The following is a 22,442-nucleotide window of genomic DNA, read 5'->3' as shown; positions in this document are numbered from 1 at the left end:
GTTTGGTAGTTCTACATAGTGTTAAATGTACCAATAAGTGGTCTACCATTTTTCCTCAAATTGAATCCTTGATTTGAAGAAATTTACTGTTTATTCTGTTTCAATGATATTCATCGTCATTATTAAACATTCTTTGCATTTATTATACACATGATATATATATATATATATATAATATTTATTAATGCAGTACCAGTAACAGCTAAAAGAATACATAGTAGATTACTAATTAAAAAACCTAATACAACGATAATTATATTATAATTAGATTGTAGATGTTTATTCAAATTTTAATTTTTCTTGCTTGCATTAAAAAAATAGAAGTAAACGGCAATGTATTTTTTGTATTAAAACATGGAAAATATTAAATGGGAAACACAAAGTTTTATTTGCAACGTGAAGAAGATCCACAATCTATTTATAAGCACAATTCGCTTGGTTTTAACAGTTTGTACGAATATGATTCAAAACTTTTAGTAAATTAACAGTCTCTTCTTAAGTGTACTTTACATCCAATGAATACTATACTTATGAATAGAAATGCATACCTTTATGCAATGAGTTTGATCTGTCAGAATAATGATTATCTTCATTATTTTACAATAATCTTGCATAAATATAGTCACATAAAGATATCTTATAATGTTTTATCCATTAATTTTATTAACATTTTAAATATGTGTTCAAGTTACTAAACTTGAAATGTAATGGAAAGATTAAGAATTGTTTCAGAAATTTGTGTAAATTAATTAAATACATGATGTATATTCCTTATTAAACCGTTTGGTAAATTAAAATAAAACGATGATATTATGAAATTATAATTTAATTTACTTAAAAAAAACGTATATACAAAAGAAACAATCAAAATAAATACTCAAATATTTTTAAAAATTGCTGATGATTACTTGGGAAAAATAACTGCCTACTACTTTCATTTGTATCATAAAGAAATATTCCAATTGTAAATTAGTGTGTGTTAATAATTTAATTAGAATTCACGGTGATATTAATAGTATAACAACCAATACAATATGCAATACAAGATACAATAATAATATTCATCTCAAGCCATATATATACGTATTTTACTAAAAATATTTCATAATTCATGTTTTATTTCAGATACTAATGAAGACAATGCCCACGTCGATGTTTAGGCTGTTAACTGGCCAGGAGTCTCCAGTGTATATATAAGCGTTTGGTTACCTGGCTGATACGCGTAGTGAACAGACAATACATTCGCCATCCATTACCAAACTATTCACTACTTTACTCTGTACAGATTTATTCAATGCAGATCGCTTTCTGTTTGGATTCTTACGGAATTCTATTCGTATACTCTCACCAGCTCCTGCTTAGCAAAGCAACAAAACTTACGTAAACACGTTGCGACAAACATTAATATATTGAATATTTACATAAAGCAAAAGAATATATATACACGTAATATATACATAAATATTTTATTTATGAATGGGATTCTCGGTGACTGCCTTTCAATCAACTAGTCGAATAACAAAACAATCTACTAATATTAATCGTCTTTACTACGACTTCAGTAACACCGATTAAATGCCGGGAAAGTTTCTAATAAACTTCAATTTAACCGCCCCCTTTTATTTATACATTCTTACGAGAAAGGAATAAGTTCAAGGAAATCATTTTCAGTTAACTGAAGGATAATTCAATATATTTATAGTACTCGTATTTGAATACTTCGTATTATTGCTTCTGAGAAATATGGTTCTGCTTTAAAGTTTACTTAACAGAAATTCAGAAACACTGTATTAATCCTGAATAATTACACTGTTTTTCTTGAAAAATCTCTAATATTTTAAAACGTTGTTTATATAAAGGGAAGAAATTACTGTTACTGTTTTAAAAATACCTTTCAATGAATACTAAATTTTTTTTATATGCACTGTATACAGCACATTACTTTGTTCCAAGATTCATAATGTATACAAAAATAAAACGTACACGAGTTATCAAAGAATATACGTTTTGTCTGGATTAATTAGTATAACATGAATCTACATAAACAAGTGGCATTTATGTTGAACCAATCTTCTTTATTGTACTTCGCATCTAGACCATCTTTCTCAAAAGCAGTACGTATAACGGTTAGACTACGAATATTATATAACAAATGTGAGAGTGCAGAAGATAATAAAATAAAAACTTGAATGAAATTTTTATTTTATTTTATTTTTTGTCTAATATGAGTATATTTTATTTCCAATGTATTACTTTCAATGGAATTAAATATCAGTTTCATTTTTCAACATGAAAGACTGTTTAGTGACAAAAATTAGTACTTTTTTTTATAAAATCTAATAAAGTATAATAATATAAATTTTTTTTTCAAGAAATAAGAAAGTAAAAAAGAAAATACATACAGGAAAACGTTTACCCATCGATTATATAGATTATGCGAAAAAATTTGATTTATCCTGGATGGAGAATATCGGAATATATGTTTAGTGAAATCAGCATTGAGAATCACATTCCATACCCGGTAAGAGAAGCAAAGTATGCAATGCACACGATTATACATAGCACAAAGCTCTTTACTAACGTTAGAGCAGGGCTGGAACTTTCTGTACATTACGTAGTTAACGACGTAGTATGTTTCTACGAAGGCCTTCATATATTTTGTTGGCTCCATAGAAATGAATTTACATCGTTTACTTAATCATTTTTATTGTCGGGTTGCGATGCCCTAGTATCTTAATTTTTACATAAATTAAGACCTATTATATATTAGTTAATGTTTTCGATACGTCGTTTCGTGATAAGTGTCACGGTAGTTATACGGAAGAGTACTCCGTGATATTTCGTTTTTATCGAAGCATTTTTTACGAAAATTTTTTTTGTATGACTACCTCTGTCAATGGAGGATCGCTTTCCGCAGTTATTAACAATAACTTGGATTGAAAAATGTTACGCACCAATTTTAAAAAAAAAAAAAAAACTTATAAGAAGCATTCATTGGCCGGAATCATTTGATCATGAACATATTTTCATATAAGGTTTCTTGGTATCATTCTGATCTTACTATAGATATGATTCGTTAAATGTTCGCAGATTGATTCTTCTGTTTGTTTAAAGCTGATAAAGATGAATAATGACCGAAATTTATTAATCCGGCGTATTGGTCGTATTAAAAGAAAATATTCCAATAAATATAATTTCTTGAACACGAAATACTTATAGTATATGGACAAATACCTACATTTTAGGAAAATTCAAATTCTTCAATAGTCGATTTATGTGAATTAATTCAATCATAGTTAATATGATTATCATGATAATTTGCCATCTTGTTTTAAAAGAATATGAACCAATGATGTCTTGAATATTCAACATGAATTTTAAGTTGTAAGCATTTAATAGATTACTATTATGATACCAACTAGTATCTTTATGAATCTGAAATTTGATTGTGACATTTAAAAACAAAAAAAAAATATGTTATTTCTATATTTATTTCAAGGGAAAAATGACAATGAATATTTAAAAGATTCCGGCTTCTTTAGAGTATTTCTTCTTAGAGGCTAACTTTTCCCATCACTAATAACGAACGCTCTATGAATAATAACCGGAGTAATTCTATGATCGACAAAGTAACATCTGTATGTAACATATTGCGTGAAATGAAACGCACTTATTTTTACTACTGTTACACTGATGTTCATAGGGAATTGTCCATTGTAAGGAGCAATATTATTAACTATATCATTCTTTCATTATGAATGTAACCAAACGAGAGCAATCTCAATTAGATAATTATACAAGCATTTTACGATTATAACTGAATCCAATATGTTCTTACGTACTCGACTATTTAGAAAAATACTCTTTAACGTATCAAAATCGTAATCGGATTGAACAAAGAAAGAGGGAAAGATACAATATTGGTCTCGTTTTTGTGTAATATTACGACTGAAAGATCATTAGAATTAACGAACGGTGATCAAGAGAATGTTAGTGCGGAGAGGAGTTCTCTTCTATGTAAATACCGCGGATTGTATTTAATTCTAGGTTTCATCTATTTTGTGCTGAAAGTTTTTCACTTTTTGCTTCAACCGTCGAGGGGTACGATTTAAAGATTTCTAACAGGAGTTTGATAAAATTTCAATGCCAAAGTACATTAAACAAGAACTTATATGTGTGACGATACGTCAAACTACGTAATTATCTCGAACGTGTAAGGTAATGAACACACCACTTGTAATTTTCTTCATTGTGCATTTCAGCTTTCTATTAATCATAATTGCCCTTTTTAAGCATGAACATTTTGTAGGGCATACTATTTGATCGTGTGTCTTAAATTATTAAGGCAATTCAGTATTTATAGAAATGAACACTTATAGTTGGACACTATAATCTAGGAAAGAAATCTATATTTGTATCATTCTTGCTCTTCGATTGTTATTGTTTGTAATTTTATTTTTATTTTGGTTATTGATTTTGAAAAAAAGAAACTATTTTTTTTTATGGTTAAAGTAACTACACTTCGTTCCTCCCATTTAATTTATGTTAATTTCAGGATGATTTATTGTTTAAAATTTTTCACTTTTTCGTTGAAAAACTTTCATCGAAGAAATAAAAAATATTTCAAACGTATATCTAGGTAATTCAAGGTTGACTCAAATGTAATGTTTGTTTTTGAATGTATGTCTAAAAAATGGTCTTATCGCGTGCAAACACTAATTATATCGTTTAATATGCTGTTATTGTATGTAATGCATAATGCGCAGCATCTTTATGAATATTTATAAATAAATACGTATGTACATACGTATAAGAAAGAATAAAAGAGCATTATAACTTTAGAACAGAATCACCATTACTCGTGTCACGGTTAAGTGAACATATGAAAGAGTAATCAAGTTCCTTATAATAATTAATACATCCGTATCTCGATTTTCACTATACCTTTTTACATGGTTAAAAGAATCTACTTCCCTTAGAGTATATACACACAAATTATTCTACATCGTACAAAAGCAGTTTTTATTATATTATTCATATACATATTCATATGTACATCATTCTTTTTTCATTTTCTAATCTTATTGAATGTACATCGTATATTGAATCTGCAATATGCAAAACCATTTTTCTTCTTAGACTTTCTCTCTTTTTTTAATATTGGCAGAATTTCATTCATACAGTTTTCTGTCGCATATAGAAAAATGTGAAATATGCCCGTTGTGTAAATCGAGGGCCGAATGTATTCACTATTTGACAATATACAATGGTTTTAAATGCTCTTAATTCTTATGTCTCTTTTATATATCTAACAAGAAAAGCAACCCAATTGATCAACTTTAATTACAGTTCTTGTGCAGTATTATAGTATGCAAGTCCCTGATGACATATGTAAAGTATTAAGTGTAATTACTCAATAATTTTAAAGAAGTAAACAACCATGGTAACATACTTGTAATGCATATTGGAAAACGAAGTTTTACATTTATTGTACTTAATATTTTACATTTATCATTTGAGATTTGTGTTTTATCATTCTGCAAAAGCAAATGTAAGTAGTCATGTATTTTTCTAATGGATCTGCATTAAATATTTTTCAATAGTTTGTTTAGCACAGTGTTCTATGGTTCAAATAAAAATGACAAAATTTATTAATACATTATTAATTTAAAATAATGAATTATATATACATATATATCTTACATAATTAATATGCATACAAACTACTTTCTTCAAAAATGTTCTAATACTTTTTTAAAGAGAATAGAAAGCTACATCCAAAGAATCATTAAGAAATGTAACGCAATTGAAAGAAATAAGCATCATTGTACTTTACAGCGATATATATCTGTATACCTAAATTCATAGTAATAATCTAGGAGTTCAGAACATTTAGAACCATTCAATCTTACTTTACGTACTTTATACATAACGTAAAATGTTCTAATAATAAAGGCTGTTCTCTTTTGTGGGACAATCTACGTGTCCATCTCATAGTATAGATCCAGGGCAGACCAAATTTTATTCACATAATACACAACAAATAAAAGCAATGTATAGAGGTCTGTCAAAAAATGTTTGTTTATTGGAAATTTATTGGACACTTTGTTTTGAAGTTACTTACTCTTTAAATAATATAATTTTTTTATTTATTACTTATTACAAAAATGAAGGGAGCAAATAAAAAAACAATATTAAGAATACCAAATGATGCTTTAAAATTGATGTGAACCTTATCAAGAATCATTGGCAAAATGAAAATTATTGTTCAAAATCAATGGTAACACAAGCATACTGTTTCATTTATCAATGAAACATTATTTCATTAAAAAATTAATTTTTAAAGAATTATCCCGTTACAGTAAAAAATATTCCAAATTTATTTATCCGTATTTTACTGACTTATTTGATTATTTTCATTAATAAAAATGACTTGAACGTATAAATAAAAAAAGTCCATAATTAAAAGAGTACATCAAATTTTCAACGCTACAGTATTTCTTCTAAGATTCTTGATTTTTCGTAACTTCTTCAAAATAATTCAGTACTCCTTTATTTTTAAATTTTAAAAGTAATCTAGTAAACCTTGAAGTACCTACGTGCAAGAGTACGTATAACTTATTAAATTTTATTCTTACTATTATATGAATTTCAGTGTAAATATTTTCACATTTAAAGGCGATAAGTAATGATGTCCACAAAAAAGAAAAAACAGCAAATGTAACTGTGAAAATAAACAACTGAAAAGATTAAAGATTTTATCGCTTGAAACATTATACAATATAAATACAAGAAAAGGGACGAAAACATCTTTCTTTAAACTATTATGTTTTAATATGCAGTACTATGTACAAATAACACATGCCATGCGTCTTTTACTTAAACTTAATTATATAGCACTATTTATGATGCCCCGAAATTAAATTCTTATACATTTATTTCCTTTGTAAAATATAAATATTCATGTACACTAGTGTTACATACCTCAGAAAAAAAATTCGTGTTTTAAATTTAAATAATTTAATTCATCTTGTAATATGAAGATTTTCTTATCTAATAGATTGTTAAAATGATTTAACATAAAAGTAAAATTATACGCAATAGTTTAAAAAATTTGTATTTTCTTGAATTTATATAAATTGTTTACATAATAAATAATAACAATTCGCTCTATAAGTTTCCCAAGAAATATGCTGTATGAATTAACATAACTTAAAATAATTTATGTTTATATACATAATATTTGCAAAAAAGCCTTTATACTTTGTAATAATCATTGATCTATCATCTATCGTCTTCATAAAACTTACGTATACTTTCAGGTAATACTTTATAAACTTTAAAAAAGTATTGAAACATCCACTTTTTTTTACACTTAACGTACACTTGTTTATCAGCTGAGTGTTACAGAATCTGTAATATGTATTCTAACAAAATAGAAGCCCACAACTGTTAAATCTTTTCTAATGAAAATAATGTGCAATGGCAATCTTTTTTAATTAGAATGTAATAAATTAACAGTTGTATTAGTGACATTATGTAATATCAAAAATGATAAAACAATATAGATTCTATGGAAGAATTAAGTTTCCTTAAAAATATATGCGTACAGCATTTATTATAGGTACTCATTGTGTTTGTATTCATCACATATTTGAATACACAGTTTTTAAAATAATCTTTAAATTATATTACAAACACAAACACAAAATACTTGATTTTGTTTATGAGTATATCTGAAGATATATATATTCTGTATTGCAGTTTTAAAATTTACAAAAACCATGAACTGCAAATTATTTGTCTTATTATGATATTTTAGTATATAATTGTATAATGTTTTGAGTAACATGCACAGAATGTGGAAACTTTTAATTCAATAGTTACTCTTTGCAACAATTAGGAAAGCATTCCTCCTTAAAATCAATGAAGATATATTCAAATTTAAATTAAATTGTTAAAATAAACCTTCAATTTCAATGTTAACATCCGAAATTTTGAATGACTAAAAAGTATGGAATCATTTTCAGAAGCTGAAACGAATAATTTTCTTATATCCTACATGAGACTTAAATATACTAATTAAATAGTGTTGTATTATCTCTGTATAAACTGGATAATGAAAATTTATTGTTTTCCAAAACTAACGAATTTCACAGTAGTCTAAAGAATGCACTGATAGTAATTTTAAAAATAATGAATATAAAGCTCGAACTTAGATGTGAAAACGCAGATTCATTAGATTTTTCGTACAGTTGTTTCCTTGATAGAATTTAGACATCGCTTGCTATGTACATGTACTTACTATTCTCTCGTATATACAAGAATATACAAGGTGTCATTGAACTAGCAATTCACTTTCACAATGATTGATGCTATACGAAGAAATAAATCAAAAGTAGAAAATAATATTTCTTTTCTATTTGACATTTTGTATTTAATACAAATTATTTTGGGCGTCTATTCGCTAAATAATACCAGCATATTCAACAGTGATCTCACAATTTGAAAAAGTAATTTCACGAGATAAAAACGAATTTGAATCTGAACAGGAACATCTGTTAAAACAAGACCAAGTGTAAATACAATATTTCTTAAACTGTTCAAATATAAAAGAACACGTTATTTTATACTTTCGGATTATTTCTTCTTGCAGCTTCAGTCCGAGTTAGATTGCACTATTACTCGTATGCTATCCTATACAGGGTGTTTAAAAAATTTGAGATCAAATTTTCCTAGTACATTGTATAAGCAAAACCAGAGAAGAAGTGTTATATGAACGAAAGATAAAAGAGTATATTTAAGAGAGTAGTTCTTCGTCATCCAAAGACTTTTTAATGCGACCTCTAACAATTACAACATATGAGTTTCTTTCTTCAAAATTACCAGCAACGTTTTCCACGCAAATTTATAAACGCTTAGAATTGTTAATTTTAATTTACAAAGTATGATCATAGTGACAATTCTGTATTCGTGCAGATTGTACGAATCGATTTTGATGGTTTTCCATATTAAATACAATTAAAACAGATAGAATAATTCCGAAACGTATTATCACATTTGCAAGACATTCTTTTCCGCGTGTCTCTACTGGCAGAATGCATTGGTAAAATTTGATAGCCTCAAATTCGAAATGACCCGAACAGTTCGCACGTACTGTTGCTCTAATAATGTTGTGTAATTTGTTAAGAACAACCAAGTACACTATTTTTAACGTTGCGAAGGAGTCTGCTTCTTCCTCGTGCCGATTTGAATTTCAACAACTCCTTCGCGAGTCGCATTCATAAGATAATTAAAGTGGAAAAGCCTTAAACGAGTTTAGAAAGTTCATTCTTGATCGGCAAAGTGTAGGCAGCGTGCTACATATAGCATATCATAATGAATATAGATCAAGATAAGTGTACACACTCCATATATAATAGAAATGCACGTGGCCGTTCGCACGAGAGAAACAAGTTAGACACCCCTTTGCTCGCTTTCTTCTAGGGAATCCATTTAAACACGATGCTGTATGGCTTGATGGAGAATTTCGATGTTACTGTCTTAGCGAATAACTGCCAAACTCTTCGTTACATGGTAGAACGTAAAGAGGTTTCTTAAGATTCTCAACGTTTCTTTGCAACTGAATCTACCGTGATTTAAAGAAATGCAGCCATGAAAGTATCACGAAGCTTGCAGTGTGCCCAGCTCTCGTGTTTCCGTTCGGTGACGTGGGAATGTTACGCGATCTTAAATGTTACTCGAATAGTGAACTGTTTTCTTCGCTAATCACATGTTATAGACGTTAATCGTATATTGTTAAAAATTGATCCTACATGATACGCAAATAGGTGGCGTCAGATTTTAGGGGATCGCTTTAGGGGTTGTCAAAGCGAGAAAGAAAGGCTGAACATGCGAGGACACGTCGCGAATCATTCATCTTTAACAGTAGAACTATATCGAGCAGCTGAATTGATTTTTAAGCATTTTTTTAATAGAAACCGTACAGGTGCATTGATTAAGATGCCAGTTGAGTTATATTTTAATTTGTATATTAATAAATCAACTATTTTAATCATTTCTCGAAGAAGCACTCGCGTGCTTTCAATAATTGTGAAAGAATAAGCGAAGAATGGGTCATCTTGACCCACTTGGTAGTTCTAGTGTTAATTTCTGAATTCGAAGATTAAACATTCAGAAAGGAAACGGTATGTGAATATTTTTCATTCTGACATATCTAAATCTGATAACTCTAAATCTGATCGAATGAAAGGTCGGTAATTAAACTTCACTTTCATTCGTTGCTCGGCAAACTATTTACAGCAAATTTATGTTGTGTACATTATATTCGGAAAGACGTTTTCTTTGTAATAGAAGTTGTTCCAGTGTTTTTGTGAAAAGTATTTATTTCATAGTACACGAACTTTATACGTTATAAAAACGTTATAAAAAGTGAAATAATTAAAATTTTAAAGGGGTATAATTTTATATGTTAATTTTGAATACAATACGAATGGACGTATAAATAATTAACAATAAAAATAATAATTAACACTGTACAGGTGGATGATTCTCGAACTCACAGGAGCAAAGTCTTTCGGTCGCTAAAATTTGACGCGAAGTATTTTGAACGCGCTGTATATGTGCATATTAGAAAATTTGTACACGTGTACTAGTTCAAGCAAAGAAAGTGTTCACGAGGGAAGAGTCGGGGGCGAACATTTTTCGTGTCTTCGGTGATGCGTTCGAAGGGATCGAAGAAACAGAATGGCGTCTAGTATATAGAGTATTTAGATGAACAGTAATGAAATGAATTTTGGCATGGAAATTTTTATCCATATATTTGGCGATCGATGGAATGGTACGAATAAAATATATGGGATCAAACAATATTGTTTATATTGGGTGGCCGAAATTTATCTAGTCATTACGCTAAGAGTAAGACGAGTACACGCATACGTATGTAATATACATACACACGTGAACGTATAAATACTTACGTATGTATGCAGGCTATAGATAAACAAAATATAAATATAAATATAAATATAAATATAAATATAAATACAAATATAAATATAAATATAAATATAAATATAAATACAAATATAAATATAAATATAAATATAAATATAAATATAAATATAAATATAAATATAAAGATGAACATAAATATAAATACGAATATAAATTATAAATACGAGATATAAATATAAATAACAAATGAATAAAAATAAAGTGAAATACTCAGCCATCGCGAGCCACCCTGACTGAACGTGTCTAGCCACACTTTAATAAATAACAATTTGCAAGTAACGTTATTGTCGGTCTGACCTTGCGTGATTATTTTGAGAGGGCATCATCTTCAAACAGAAAATCGGCTACGCTTCTTCTTCCGTTTACCTTTTTCTGTTCAAGGGAAGAGCTGTTCGAGTGAAACTCGCGAGAAACTGCAAATGTAGATCGCGAGACTGTACAGAGGTCTGTAAATTATTAGACTCGAAACAATTCTGATTCTACTCGTTTCTTTACTTATCAATCGAGGGAAATCAATTTCTTTCCATTTTTATTTTTCAACCCGAACACTCGGATTCTATCGTCGATTCTTTGCATTCTCCTTCGAAACGACACTTTTGTACCACGCCATTGGATTCTTGTTGAATATCCCGTATTATTCGATCATTTTCTTCCTCTATGAAATCGTGCTTTCCAGAATTTGAATTTTAGGGGAGAATTAAGGTTTTCATTTTGAACGTATTCAGATGTATATTTTGAAAACTTGTTAAGAAAGGTGAAATGCGAAGTGTAAAAAGCGAAGACTTCTCGCGTGCAACGGACAAAGCAGTTTGTGCACTTGGAAGAGAGTTTCGAAACGAGTTGTTAAAATTGAAAATTTTGGAACATGATCTTGTAGAGAAGAGAAGAGAAGAAGCGAGTAACACGGTATAATGTTTATTATAAAGACAGTGGCATTCTAAAGAAATTTGATCTCTAAAGGAAGGTTACGAATTGATGATACCGAACATAAAAATTCGAAAATTCGAACCCCGTGAAACTGCATTCTGCGAGCATTTGTAGACAATTGTTATTAAAAGAAAAAGAACATTAGAAGGGCATCGATACAGACAGTGAAGCGCATTGTAAACCATTAACCAAATACAAGATCGTGTTAAAAAGAAAGGGCATCTTGCTAGCTATTCAAATGTATGTGAACAAAGTGTGAATAAAAATATTATTTTGAAAGAAGCTCTCGTCGCTTGTCCTTTTCTAGCTTAGGTCTAATAATTCGCATGGCCTCTGTACCATTACATTTCATTGAAAATTACAGACGTCGAGTGCGCGCAAACGAGATACTACAGTGGTCTTAGAGAATAATGTATATTGCGTGGTGTTATTGACCGTGACAGCGTATTGAAAGTTACTTCCAGAAAAATCGTTACAAAAACGCAAAAAAAGAATAATACTATTTAAAATATTACAAGTTAGAAACCGACGATGTTTCTTATGGTCGCTTGTACGATATAAAGACAAATATATATTATAAATACATAAAGATACAAATATATAAAGCTACGTGGAATCCCCGAATGCGAATTGTTACCGCAAACGCGTATTAAAAAAGAAGAAAAAAAAAAGTATTCGCTTCCGAATATTATTGTAAGGGGCTTTGATACATTGAACTATTATAGAACCATTCATATTTAAACGAGGAGGGACGAGCACACACTTTTATTACGCTATCCACTCTCTTCGATTGTCCCGCGAGCGAGGGAATCGGTACCATTGGTCCCGTTTCCGGTCGCCGCGAGAACAAGGTGAACCCTGAGCGTTCGCGAATGTGTTATACAATTGAAATGCTCGTGTACTGGTAGCGGATAGTACAGTTTTCGTGTGTCCAGATAACAAAATGTTCGTAAATTTACGGCTCGCAATACGAAAAATAAAAAGGGAAAAAAAATATGAAGGATGTCGCGTTGTTCGAGATTACTTGCCGATAGAATGAGTATCGGTCAGGGAAGCACGGAAATTAACTTTACTAAGACTTCGAATCGAGACAATTATGTATAGCTTTTTATATGAAGTCAGACAATGAAATTCCACGACGTGCAGAGGTCGTAAATAAAACGCGCAGCGAGACTTCATTTGTGAGAGTACATTTAAGTCGTATTCGCTAGTATAAGTTCGATTAATGTTAACAAATGAACCTTCGAGCTCGTCAGATTCGGAACACTTGGAAACGAGGAAGTTCGCAATGACCTTTGTTCTCTTACCGTTTTGTTCAAGCTTTCTATAAAAGTAGACTCGTCGGAAATGTTCGACGCATGTTTATTCTTTTATGACCCGTGTTCGTATTAACTGGGTGAAGATGTCTTGTCAAGTTTAACACGGAGAAGTATTTGTCTATGTATTAACGCTAGAACTACCGAACGTTCAACTTCTTGCCTATGTATTATTTCTCAAATGTAATCGATGTAAGTACTTTGTCATTAATACTTTATTGAAAAAAGAGAGAAAAACTCTAGGTATATTCCATGCCCGCGTTTGTTCTATTATAGAATAATTATATATTATATAATAATTGATGACAGAAGATTAATATTTCATTTGAATTCAATGGAATTTAGCGATATTTATGTTTGTTAAACTCTGTTTAAAATTTCGTCGCGAGATAAGGGGTTGATATGATTAACATGTGATTCTTATAAAAATTGTAACAATAGATTTCTTTTGGTTTCTTCGTGTATTCGTTGTAGTACTCGCGTGAAGCAGTTTACGTTTACAATCGTTTAGGACATTTGACACTGAGTTAACCGTTTGAGCCTCGGGTCTCCTCAAAATCCGGTTGAAAAGTGGCAAGTGGCGCGATCGGTCCATTTTTCTATTTCTAAGCAGGTAATAAAAAGATAGAAATAAAAAATTAAAAGGAAAACAAATAAAGTTAATTCTGGCACTTTTAGTGTAACGGAGAAGCATTATCGTGCTGCTTGGTACATACTCAAACGGTTAAGATATCAATAATTGCGAAATAAGGCAACTGAGACCCGCCATTTTGTCGGGTGCGGTAGTTCCAGTGTTAAATATATAAATGTGAACTACTGTATCATTTATGGCAGTTAGAAACTATCATCGATCAGAATTTGTTTATATAATCTGATGTTTTCGTTTTAATAACAATGATCATCTTTATTTCGAAAGATTTCTTAGAAATTACCATTGTTGAAAACTGACAAATGAGAATTGTTACTTTGAAACAAATGGTGACACCATTTTTTATGCTTTCGAAATTCTGTTTGTGCCACATTCTGCCTGACACGAGGGCAACAATTTTTCTTTATGTTACATGCGTTTCTGTCCCGATGGAATAGTACTTTCTTCAATGATATAATTGAACAACCGTTTAATTATAGTTTCATAATTTCATCTGTGTTCATCTCTGGATATTAAAGAGATCTGCGTCAAACATTTTAGTAGACTCTATGCGAAGTTTTATCGAAATCAGTCAGCACGTTACAGTTATAAGCGATGTTCTACGTTAGAACGACTTTAGGATTTATCAAAATTGTTGTATTATCGAGAAATAATTTGTTTTTTTTCGAATAGGGTTGGCATTGACCAAGTAATTTGTGAGACGACAGAAATTGCATTTTTACGCTGAATGAACCGTTGATTTGATGTGCTGTTTATTTATGAGCAGTTTTATATAACAACCCGACGTCATTCTAAAAGGAAGAGAACATGAATTTTCTAACGATCACTGATCGTGCAAAGTCAGTACGAACGATAGACGCAACATTACTTTAAGCAAATCGTTGGTAAGATAATCTAAACGCAACCATTTGTAACGTCTGTAAGTGATAAATTATACCTTATACATAAATAGAGCTTGCGCTGTAGCTTCATCAGTCATGAAACAGACTACAAGATATCGTGACTGTCTATATCAATGTTTGTGAGTGTACTATAAGTTATAAATTATAAGTGAACTACTGAATGTGTACATGGTAATATTATACTAGTCCATATTAAGATAATAATAAAATGTAATTTTGAATTCAAATTCTAAATTCGTCTAGATTAATACTTCGAGTATTCCCTTTTTGTTGTCTTTTTTTTATTTTAAGTGGGAAGCACAAGAAGGTATTACATTTGAATTGTAAAAGTGTGAAGAGCAGTAATGGTAACATACAAGATCCATTCTTTGAATACAAAATTGCTGATAAAGTTATAATACTAAAGCATTCGAATTTTTATTTATTTCTATGAGTCTACGATCTTTTGTAACGAATAAATATTTATGTAATAATTTAAAGATTGTTAGATTTAATTGCTGGTTTTAGTTAAGAACAGTTGGCTTAAAATACCTGAATAAACAATAATTGAATGTTTACTGTGGTATCATTGTTGGAATTTTATAGTTTTTCCCTTTATAATTAGAATTCGAATCTGTGATATATGAAAGCATGAAAAATATATTTTTCTGTAAATGCTTAGAATCTTATTCGCGAAGATAGAATAAAATACACTGCTAAGAAAAATGATTTGACAAAACCATTACTTTGTTTCTTAAGACGTTCGCTACCAGCGCTTATTTCAGTGGCGGAATCATCAATTATATTTTCTTCGATCCAATAAATCTTCTAAAGAAAATATTAGAAAAATGAAACTGAAACGAGTCATTGAGTTCCTAAATATAATGTCGCATTTTATAATTTCTAATAACAATATCTATAGGATTAATTTCATGTTCATCGAGTAAAATGTAAAATATAGGATTACGGCTGTCAGAAATATATGACGCTGGCACTAGCGAACGTGTTAAATAGTAAACGTTTGGATTTTATTCGACATTCTCAATTTATTCGTGAACCTTTTTATAATTTCGATATGTCTAATTAATAATGTCTAACAGTTGTGCAATTATCCTGAACATATTTTCAGTTTTAAATGTCGCAACTGCGGGATACCTGAAAGTGGCAGCACCAATCAGGTGTTACAGACTTGGTCTCTGGTCTATATTGTTAATGCGTAGTCGTGGATCATATTTTCTGAATACGGAGTCGCGCTTGTGGTAAAATGCAATGTCTACCTCGCGGGAGAAAAGTCTGTTAATTAATAATTTTTTGGATTTTTTGTGTAGGACCGTTAGCTACATAAAAGTTCCTTGCTAAGTGAGTGATTTGCTTGTTGTTTGTCATGTAAAATGAGCTTTTCCGTGAAAAAAACAGGTGGTAGAATGTGGCATGAAGCGCGAAAACAGGAAAAGAAAATTCGTGGGATGCTGGTTGACTATCGTCGCCGAGCTGAACGACGAAGAGATTATTATGAGAAGATTGTAAGATATACAATAAAATAATGATCGTCTCTTAATTTTATAGCACCTGAAACAATTAACTTTAATTGGCAAAAAATATAACTTTAATGACCTCCTTGGCTGTTAACCTCAAAGTTTCGATTTCAGATTTTTATTTCAGATTGAAAATATAAATACAGTGTCTTAAGATGCAAAATTACCCATAACCAAAACAATTTAATTGTGCAATAGTTATTTTCTCTTGCTTAACTTTTTTAAATGAAAGAAATTTCAAAATTAATATATATATATTAATTATATATATTAATAATATATATAAGTTAAATTAAATTGGAGAATGTTTATTTTTCTGATACATATATCCTATGGTTTCACAGAAATCAGATCCTACGCAATTTCTACAACTGCATGGAAGGCCCTGTAAAATACATTTAGATCCTGCGATAGCAACGGCTGGTGATAGTCCAGCAAATATGTAAGTTGAATTATTCAAATAAATTTGAATTTAATCCATCAATACTGAAACTATATCTAATTATTATTCCACTTCCGAATATATATTCTATTTATAAAATAAAACTTATAAATGTGAATGATACATTAGTTGATTATACATATAACATTTTCATCTGTGTGTATAGTGTAATATTTAACTTTTACACTATTATAATTCTTTTCGCTTTACTAATAACAATATTTCTAGTTATTAGTTATTATTAGAAGAATAAAGTTATAGAAATAATATTTTGAATAATTCTAAAAGTGCTTTTTAATCGAAATACTTTGATTTTATACATTTCTATATTATCAATATTCTATTAGAATATGTATCTTTTACTTTTGTCATTCGATACTCATTTCTTTAATTTGAAAATTTTTTACATAATTAAAAGTAGATAATGATTTTTAAGTTACATCTGTACTAACAAATATTGACATGCATATAAAATGGTCAATAAAACGTGTAGTATTAATATATTGGAAAACAATATGTTTATTGTACAAATAGGATGCCGTGGCAAGGAAACGAGGACAATCTTATTGATCGTTTTGATGTACGTGCTCATCTTGATTGGATACCAGAAGCACCAGACTCTATTGATGTAGATATTGCTCTTACTAGTGAAGATAGACATATCAATTATGAACGCTATCGTATAATCGTGCAAAATGAATTTTTAGGAGGTGGGACATCGTTTTTATTTCAATGCTTCTTATATTTTATGTTTCAACTGTTGGTAAATAATAGTTTTCAACACAGTAACGGAAGAAAAGTTTCTACACCAAATACATCTAGAAGAACAATTTGGTTCATCAACCAAATTAGATGCTACAAGAGATAAGAAAAAATCAAGTAATAATGTAGCCATCGGATACAATTATGAAACAGAGGAACCCATACCTGAAACGATAAAATCGTTAGACGCTGTTGTATCTGATGAGAAAGGAGATGACGAAGATAGCGATATCGATCTAGGTATTGTTTAATTTCTATCAATTATTTTGAAACATTATATATTTTTAGGCTGTATTCCATTTTTTTATAGATATTTGCGTGGATGTATCCCAAATTGAGCCATCACAAGCGCATGAAATGAACTTAGTGGCTCAAAAATATGGACTTTTAGGGGCTGATTATTTCAGTTTTTTAACTCAAGATTTTGAAGAAGCTGAAACTTTGAGACAAGCACGTAAACAGGAAGAAGAAAAGGCTATGTATTCGGTAAAATATCTTTGTTTGCCTATGATTCTGTCATACAATAAAAATCGATCAAAAAGTATTTATTATTATTAATAACTTCAAATATAAAATGTTATAGGGGAGAAGATCACGGAGAGAAAGACGCGCATTTAGGGAGAAAAAGATGATTGGTCGAGTTATGAGTCCACCGAGGTAATTATATTCTGAATTGTAAAACGGTTTTCAGTGGTCATATTATTTAATTTGTTATTAGCTATGCTGCTAGGGAAAGTCCTGAATATAACCCCTACAGAAAATCTTCGTCTAAATCTCGTTCGAGATCTACATCACCTGTAAATACTGGACAAATAACTTACATTACAAGTTTTGGTGGCGAAGAAGAGACTCATGGAAGTTCGTCTCATGTTACTTCTTCCAATTCAAGAAAAGTCAATTATTCCCATCTCAGACGAAGAAGATCAGATAGTCCGATGCTTAATGAAAGAACAATAAATAGAAAGTTTTCAAAATCAAGATCAAGAAGTTGTTCCCGATCTGTTAATAAACCTAAAACATATAGGAACCGTGACAGAAAACGAAGCACATCAAGAATGAGGTAAGTAATTCTTTAATAGTAAGGACTTTTTTTTATCTTATGCTCTCATTGTTCGATTTATCTAAAATGGTATAAAAATATTAAGAACGATCATTAACATGAACAAAGACAGTCTACAGTAATATCCGTTAAGTTGTAATTTGATCAAGTGCACGTGTACTGAGTAGAATTTTAAAATCGATTTTTTTGAGAACGCAGTCTTAAATGAGAAACTTTTATTCTATATGTTCGACTTATTTTTTGATATAGAATCAGCCCCTATCCGGTTGTACCAACAACTGGTTACATGATACCCTGCATAATATTTATTTAATCTACGATACGTGATTCATGAATTACTTAAAATAATTAAGTTATACGATTTTCAGATCCAGGAGGACACGTTCACGACATAGAAAAATTACAAGATCTAGAACGAGGAGTCGCTCTAGACGACCACGAAGTCGAAGTAAATCTAAGTCTCGTTGCAGGAGTTTTAGTAGATCTCATTCTCGTACTGTTTCAAGATCGAAAACAAGGTCTAGATCTCGTTCACGCGCAAAAAGATCTAGAAGTTTGTCGTCGAGAAGTTCATCTAGATCAAAGTCAAAGTCAAGATCAAGATCGAGACTACGATCAAAATCAAGATCCAAATCTCACAATCGAAGCCATTCGAGAGATAGTTATCGCAGAAGACATTATTCTCCATCAAAATCAGCATCAAAATCTCGATCCAGAACTAAATCTCAATCTAGGTCTAGGTCAAGATCAAGATCAAGAAGTCAGACGAGATGCAAGCGATCCCGAAGTATTGAAAACAAAATGCAAACACTGCCAAGGTAAGACATATATTTATTTCCTTAAATATACAATTTATTTTAAACCTTTTTTCATCACAATCATAGATACTATGGTCGTCGTGGAAAATCGTCAAGCTTAGAATTAGAATTATCAGACAACGAAGATAAAGTTCCTACGGCAGCTCCAAAACCCACGGTTAATAACACCTCGAACATGTAAGTTAATAGAGAATCAAAAGTATATCGTGTATTACTAATACTTTGTATATAATAGTGTCGAACTTATTTCTAATATTTTTAGGAACAAGCCAAAAGCAGGGTTAAGTACAAATTCTGGTGGCGGACACAAAGTCAGTAAGAACCATAACACTTACTTAGTCACTAAAAGCACAGAGAATAAAAGACAGTATATATACTCTCTAATATATAACTACCCTCTCAACGAAGAACCTCAGCAAGTGCAACTTGTTTTTATTCTGTTGGGCATTCAAAGGCGTTTACATTATATTTCACATTCTATATTTTATTCTTTTGCTCTGATTTTTTTTTTTTACGTACTTCACGATAGGAAGCCACAAAAAATTTGGATCTCGCACATACTAATAAATCTGTCGACGTATCAAATTTCATTCTCACAGTTATGACACGAGTAAACTTTTGTTGTTATAAATCCACGAAATGCATTTTTCTCAGAGTTCTCTTAAAACAGTTTTTTACTTCAATTAATAACGTTGTTGTTATTAAGATGGAATCATCAAGTTATTTGTGGTATAACTTTCTTTTTTTATAAAAATAATAATATAAAGGGATATTTCATTATAATGAATAGAATATATGAAATAAATGCATAAAATATACGCGGCAGCATAACACGTTCCTGAAATATCGATACCAACTTTATTGTATAATGATTTTTATTAAAATGCATTTTAACAATTATTTAGTTTGACAGTTTAACAATATTCAGTAAAGAAAATAATATTCTCTTTAAGACCGTTTATATATTGTTAAATGAAAGTATTCCTATTTTTTACTTTCAGTACTACTTGTTTAATTATCTGAAATATTATAGTTTATTCACTTGTTAATATAAAAAGGACAACGTACAAGTTAAATTGAACTTTGAACAAACAATCTTATTAGGTATTGTAATATTTATTTAAAAATTTCAGAAACGTGTGTTATGCTCTGCTAAACATATTTTAAAAGAAATCGAGTTACGTTTAAAAGTGAAAGAGTTACGTTTTTCAGTCACTGAAAATTACACCTCAGGAGCGGCTTAAGAAAAAGATGCAAGCTTTACTGAATAAGCAATGTGAGTGTAACTTTTTAAAATAATGAATTTGTAATATAGTATAATAATTACGACTGTTTATTAGATAAAGCTGACAAGAAGGCTGAACAACTTAGGATCGAAAAAATGGAGCAACAACGGCAAGATCGAGAAGATGAAATTCGAGAAATGTCTTTGAAACTGCGTAGAAAGTAAACCGCATTATTCTCATTTCACAAACTTATTATTATATACATTCCTTAGATGAGATATACGTATTAACTTTTAAGTTAAGATAGTTAAGAACTGTAAGAATTATAAGAATTGTAACATTAAACGTTTTCAGGCAAAGAGAACGAAGACATCGTTACGAAGGTCACAGTTCTGATTCACATTCCTCCGTGTCACGTACACCGAGTCCTGGACGTAGTCCACGAAATGTCCGCCGTGATCGAAAGGAGAGGGACATAAGGGATTTCGAAAGCGATCGTGACCGAGAAAGAGAGAGAGAGAAGGATAGACGAGACGACAGAGAAAAGTTTAGAAGTGAATCTCGTAGAAGATACAGAGATTCTCCGATTCGATCTTTAAGTCCGAGGAGTAGCCGGTAAAAATAAAAGAAATTGTTGTATTATTGCATTTAAATTTAAAACAACATATTTGTTATCATTTTCCAATTTTCTTGTTCTATTTTTAGCGGCCTAGTCGATTATTGACAGCAAACGTGTGTATGGTTAATCTTCCATTTAATGGACTTAAAACTTTATTAGACACTTCCTCATCGCATTCCTTCCGTAATGCTACGAATGTTCCACAAAAATGCGACAAAAAAGATATAAAATCTATGGCATACTTTACAATTGTCCTTTATTATTAATTAATATTGTTTACTATTACATTGCAAATTAATAAATACAGTTGTTTCTTTACGCGCATCATTATTATCACACGCAAACTTTATACTTCATCATTCTATAATTCTAAAATTTAGTCAATACGTAGTTTTAAGTAAAATAGAAAGCAAAATGTGAAATCGCGAAAGGTCTAATAATGGTATGGATACTATAACTTTTGATTGTTCAAATTTGTTTTCTTTAATGTGCGCAATAAGTTAAGTAGAAATCTGTTTCATCAAATATGCTGATATAAAGGGAAACTGAATTTATCTAAACATAAACGATAATAGTTGTTGCAATTTATAATAAAATATAAAAAATTACCAATTTCATGCATTTCATATTTATTACATTTTACAAATATTATCCATTACCCACATACTGTTCTTACCATGTACTGTAGATACATAACATTTTGGATCGTAATGACTTCACGTTACAGAAAATATAAACATAACTGTTTATCAGTCTAATATTATAGCAACCTCTTGAGATACAATAAATATATTTATTATTATATAATAGTTATTTCGATATTATACATTACTTTGAATACTAACATGATAAAAACGAGTACATGTTTTATATACAATACATTTATAACTTTGAAAATGATAATTTCTTTTTATTTTTATTTTTATAATTTCATAAGGCTTCACTTATGTCACTATATAATATTGTTTTAATAATGAAAATTCCAATTGTTGAATATTAATTTTAACAATGTTATAGAATTTGAAAATTTACAAAAATAAAAACTAAAATGAAATATTTTGTTATTTTTTACAATAAAAAATAATTATTTTGATTACTTGTAAAAGCATTTATAATTTTCCCTAAATTCTAATTTATGTACAGTGACTCAACAAAAATTGTACATCATGCAAGAGAATATGTTTCATGTTG

At 29.8% G+C, this 22,442-nt stretch overlaps 2 protein-coding genes across 10 annotated transcripts in view; both read left to right on the top strand.

The window, feature by feature from the left end:
• LOC116432350 (uncharacterized) overlaps window positions 1-15,044 on the top strand; it is a 79,388-nt gene extending 64,344 nt beyond the window's left edge. For all 8 annotated transcript variants that reach the window (XM_076368512.1, XM_031989066.2, XM_076368514.1 and 5 more), the window contains one exon: window positions 1,126-15,044. In XM_076368512.1, the coding sequence (XP_076224627.1) occupies window positions 1,126-1,197 (72 nt within the window). In that variant the 3' untranslated portion in view covers window positions 1,198-15,044. The remainder of the gene's footprint in view (window positions 1-1,125) is intronic.
• Window positions 14,134-21,569, top strand: LOC116432352 (uncharacterized). 2 transcript variants are annotated; one of them, XM_031989077.2, is made up of 15 exons: window positions 14,137-14,981; window positions 15,919-16,312; window positions 16,669-16,766; window positions 17,301-17,476; window positions 17,553-17,768; window positions 17,839-18,014; window positions 18,112-18,185; window positions 18,247-18,588; window positions 18,957-19,406; window positions 19,473-19,583; window positions 19,669-19,717; window positions 20,619-20,682; window positions 20,747-20,852; window positions 20,987-21,247; window positions 21,338-21,569. In XM_031989077.2, the coding sequence occupies exons 2-15, from the start codon at window positions 16,181-16,183 to the stop codon at window positions 21,354-21,356; spliced, it is 2,274 nt and encodes a 757-aa protein (XP_031844937.1). In that variant the 5' UTR covers window positions 14,137-14,981; window positions 15,919-16,180; the 3' UTR covers window positions 21,357-21,569. The 2 variants fall into 2 exon arrangements, 1 of the variants encoding a protein (XP_031844937.1); XR_004236113.2 differs by lacking the exon at window positions 21,338-21,569 and having other exon boundaries at window positions 14,134-14,981; window positions 19,669-19,721; window positions 20,987-21,030.
• Window positions 21,570-22,442: the final 873 nt, after the last annotated feature.

The sequence above is a fragment of the Nomia melanderi genome, chromosome 6 (genome assembly GCF_051020985.1).
Source record: "Nomia melanderi isolate GNS246 chromosome 6, iyNomMela1, whole genome shotgun sequence".
Classification (NCBI taxonomy): domain Eukaryota; kingdom Metazoa; phylum Arthropoda; class Insecta; order Hymenoptera; family Halictidae; genus Nomia; species Nomia melanderi.
Note: the sequence above shows the minus strand (reverse complement) of the source record. Positions and strands in the feature narration are given on the sequence as shown.

Coding starts and splice junctions, on each gene's coding strand:
- LOC116432352 (XM_031989077.2), top strand. CDS start 16,181: ATGAGCTTTTCCGTGAAAAAAACAGGTGGTAGAATGTGGCATGAAGCG. Junction 17,477..17,552: donor GCAAAATGAATTTTTAGGAG/GTGGGACATCGT, acceptor TTTTCAACACAG/TAACGGAAGAAAAGTTTCTA. Junction 18,015..18,111: donor AAGAAAAGGCTATGTATTCG/GTAAAATATCTT, acceptor AAAATGTTATAG/GGGAGAAGATCACGGAGAGA.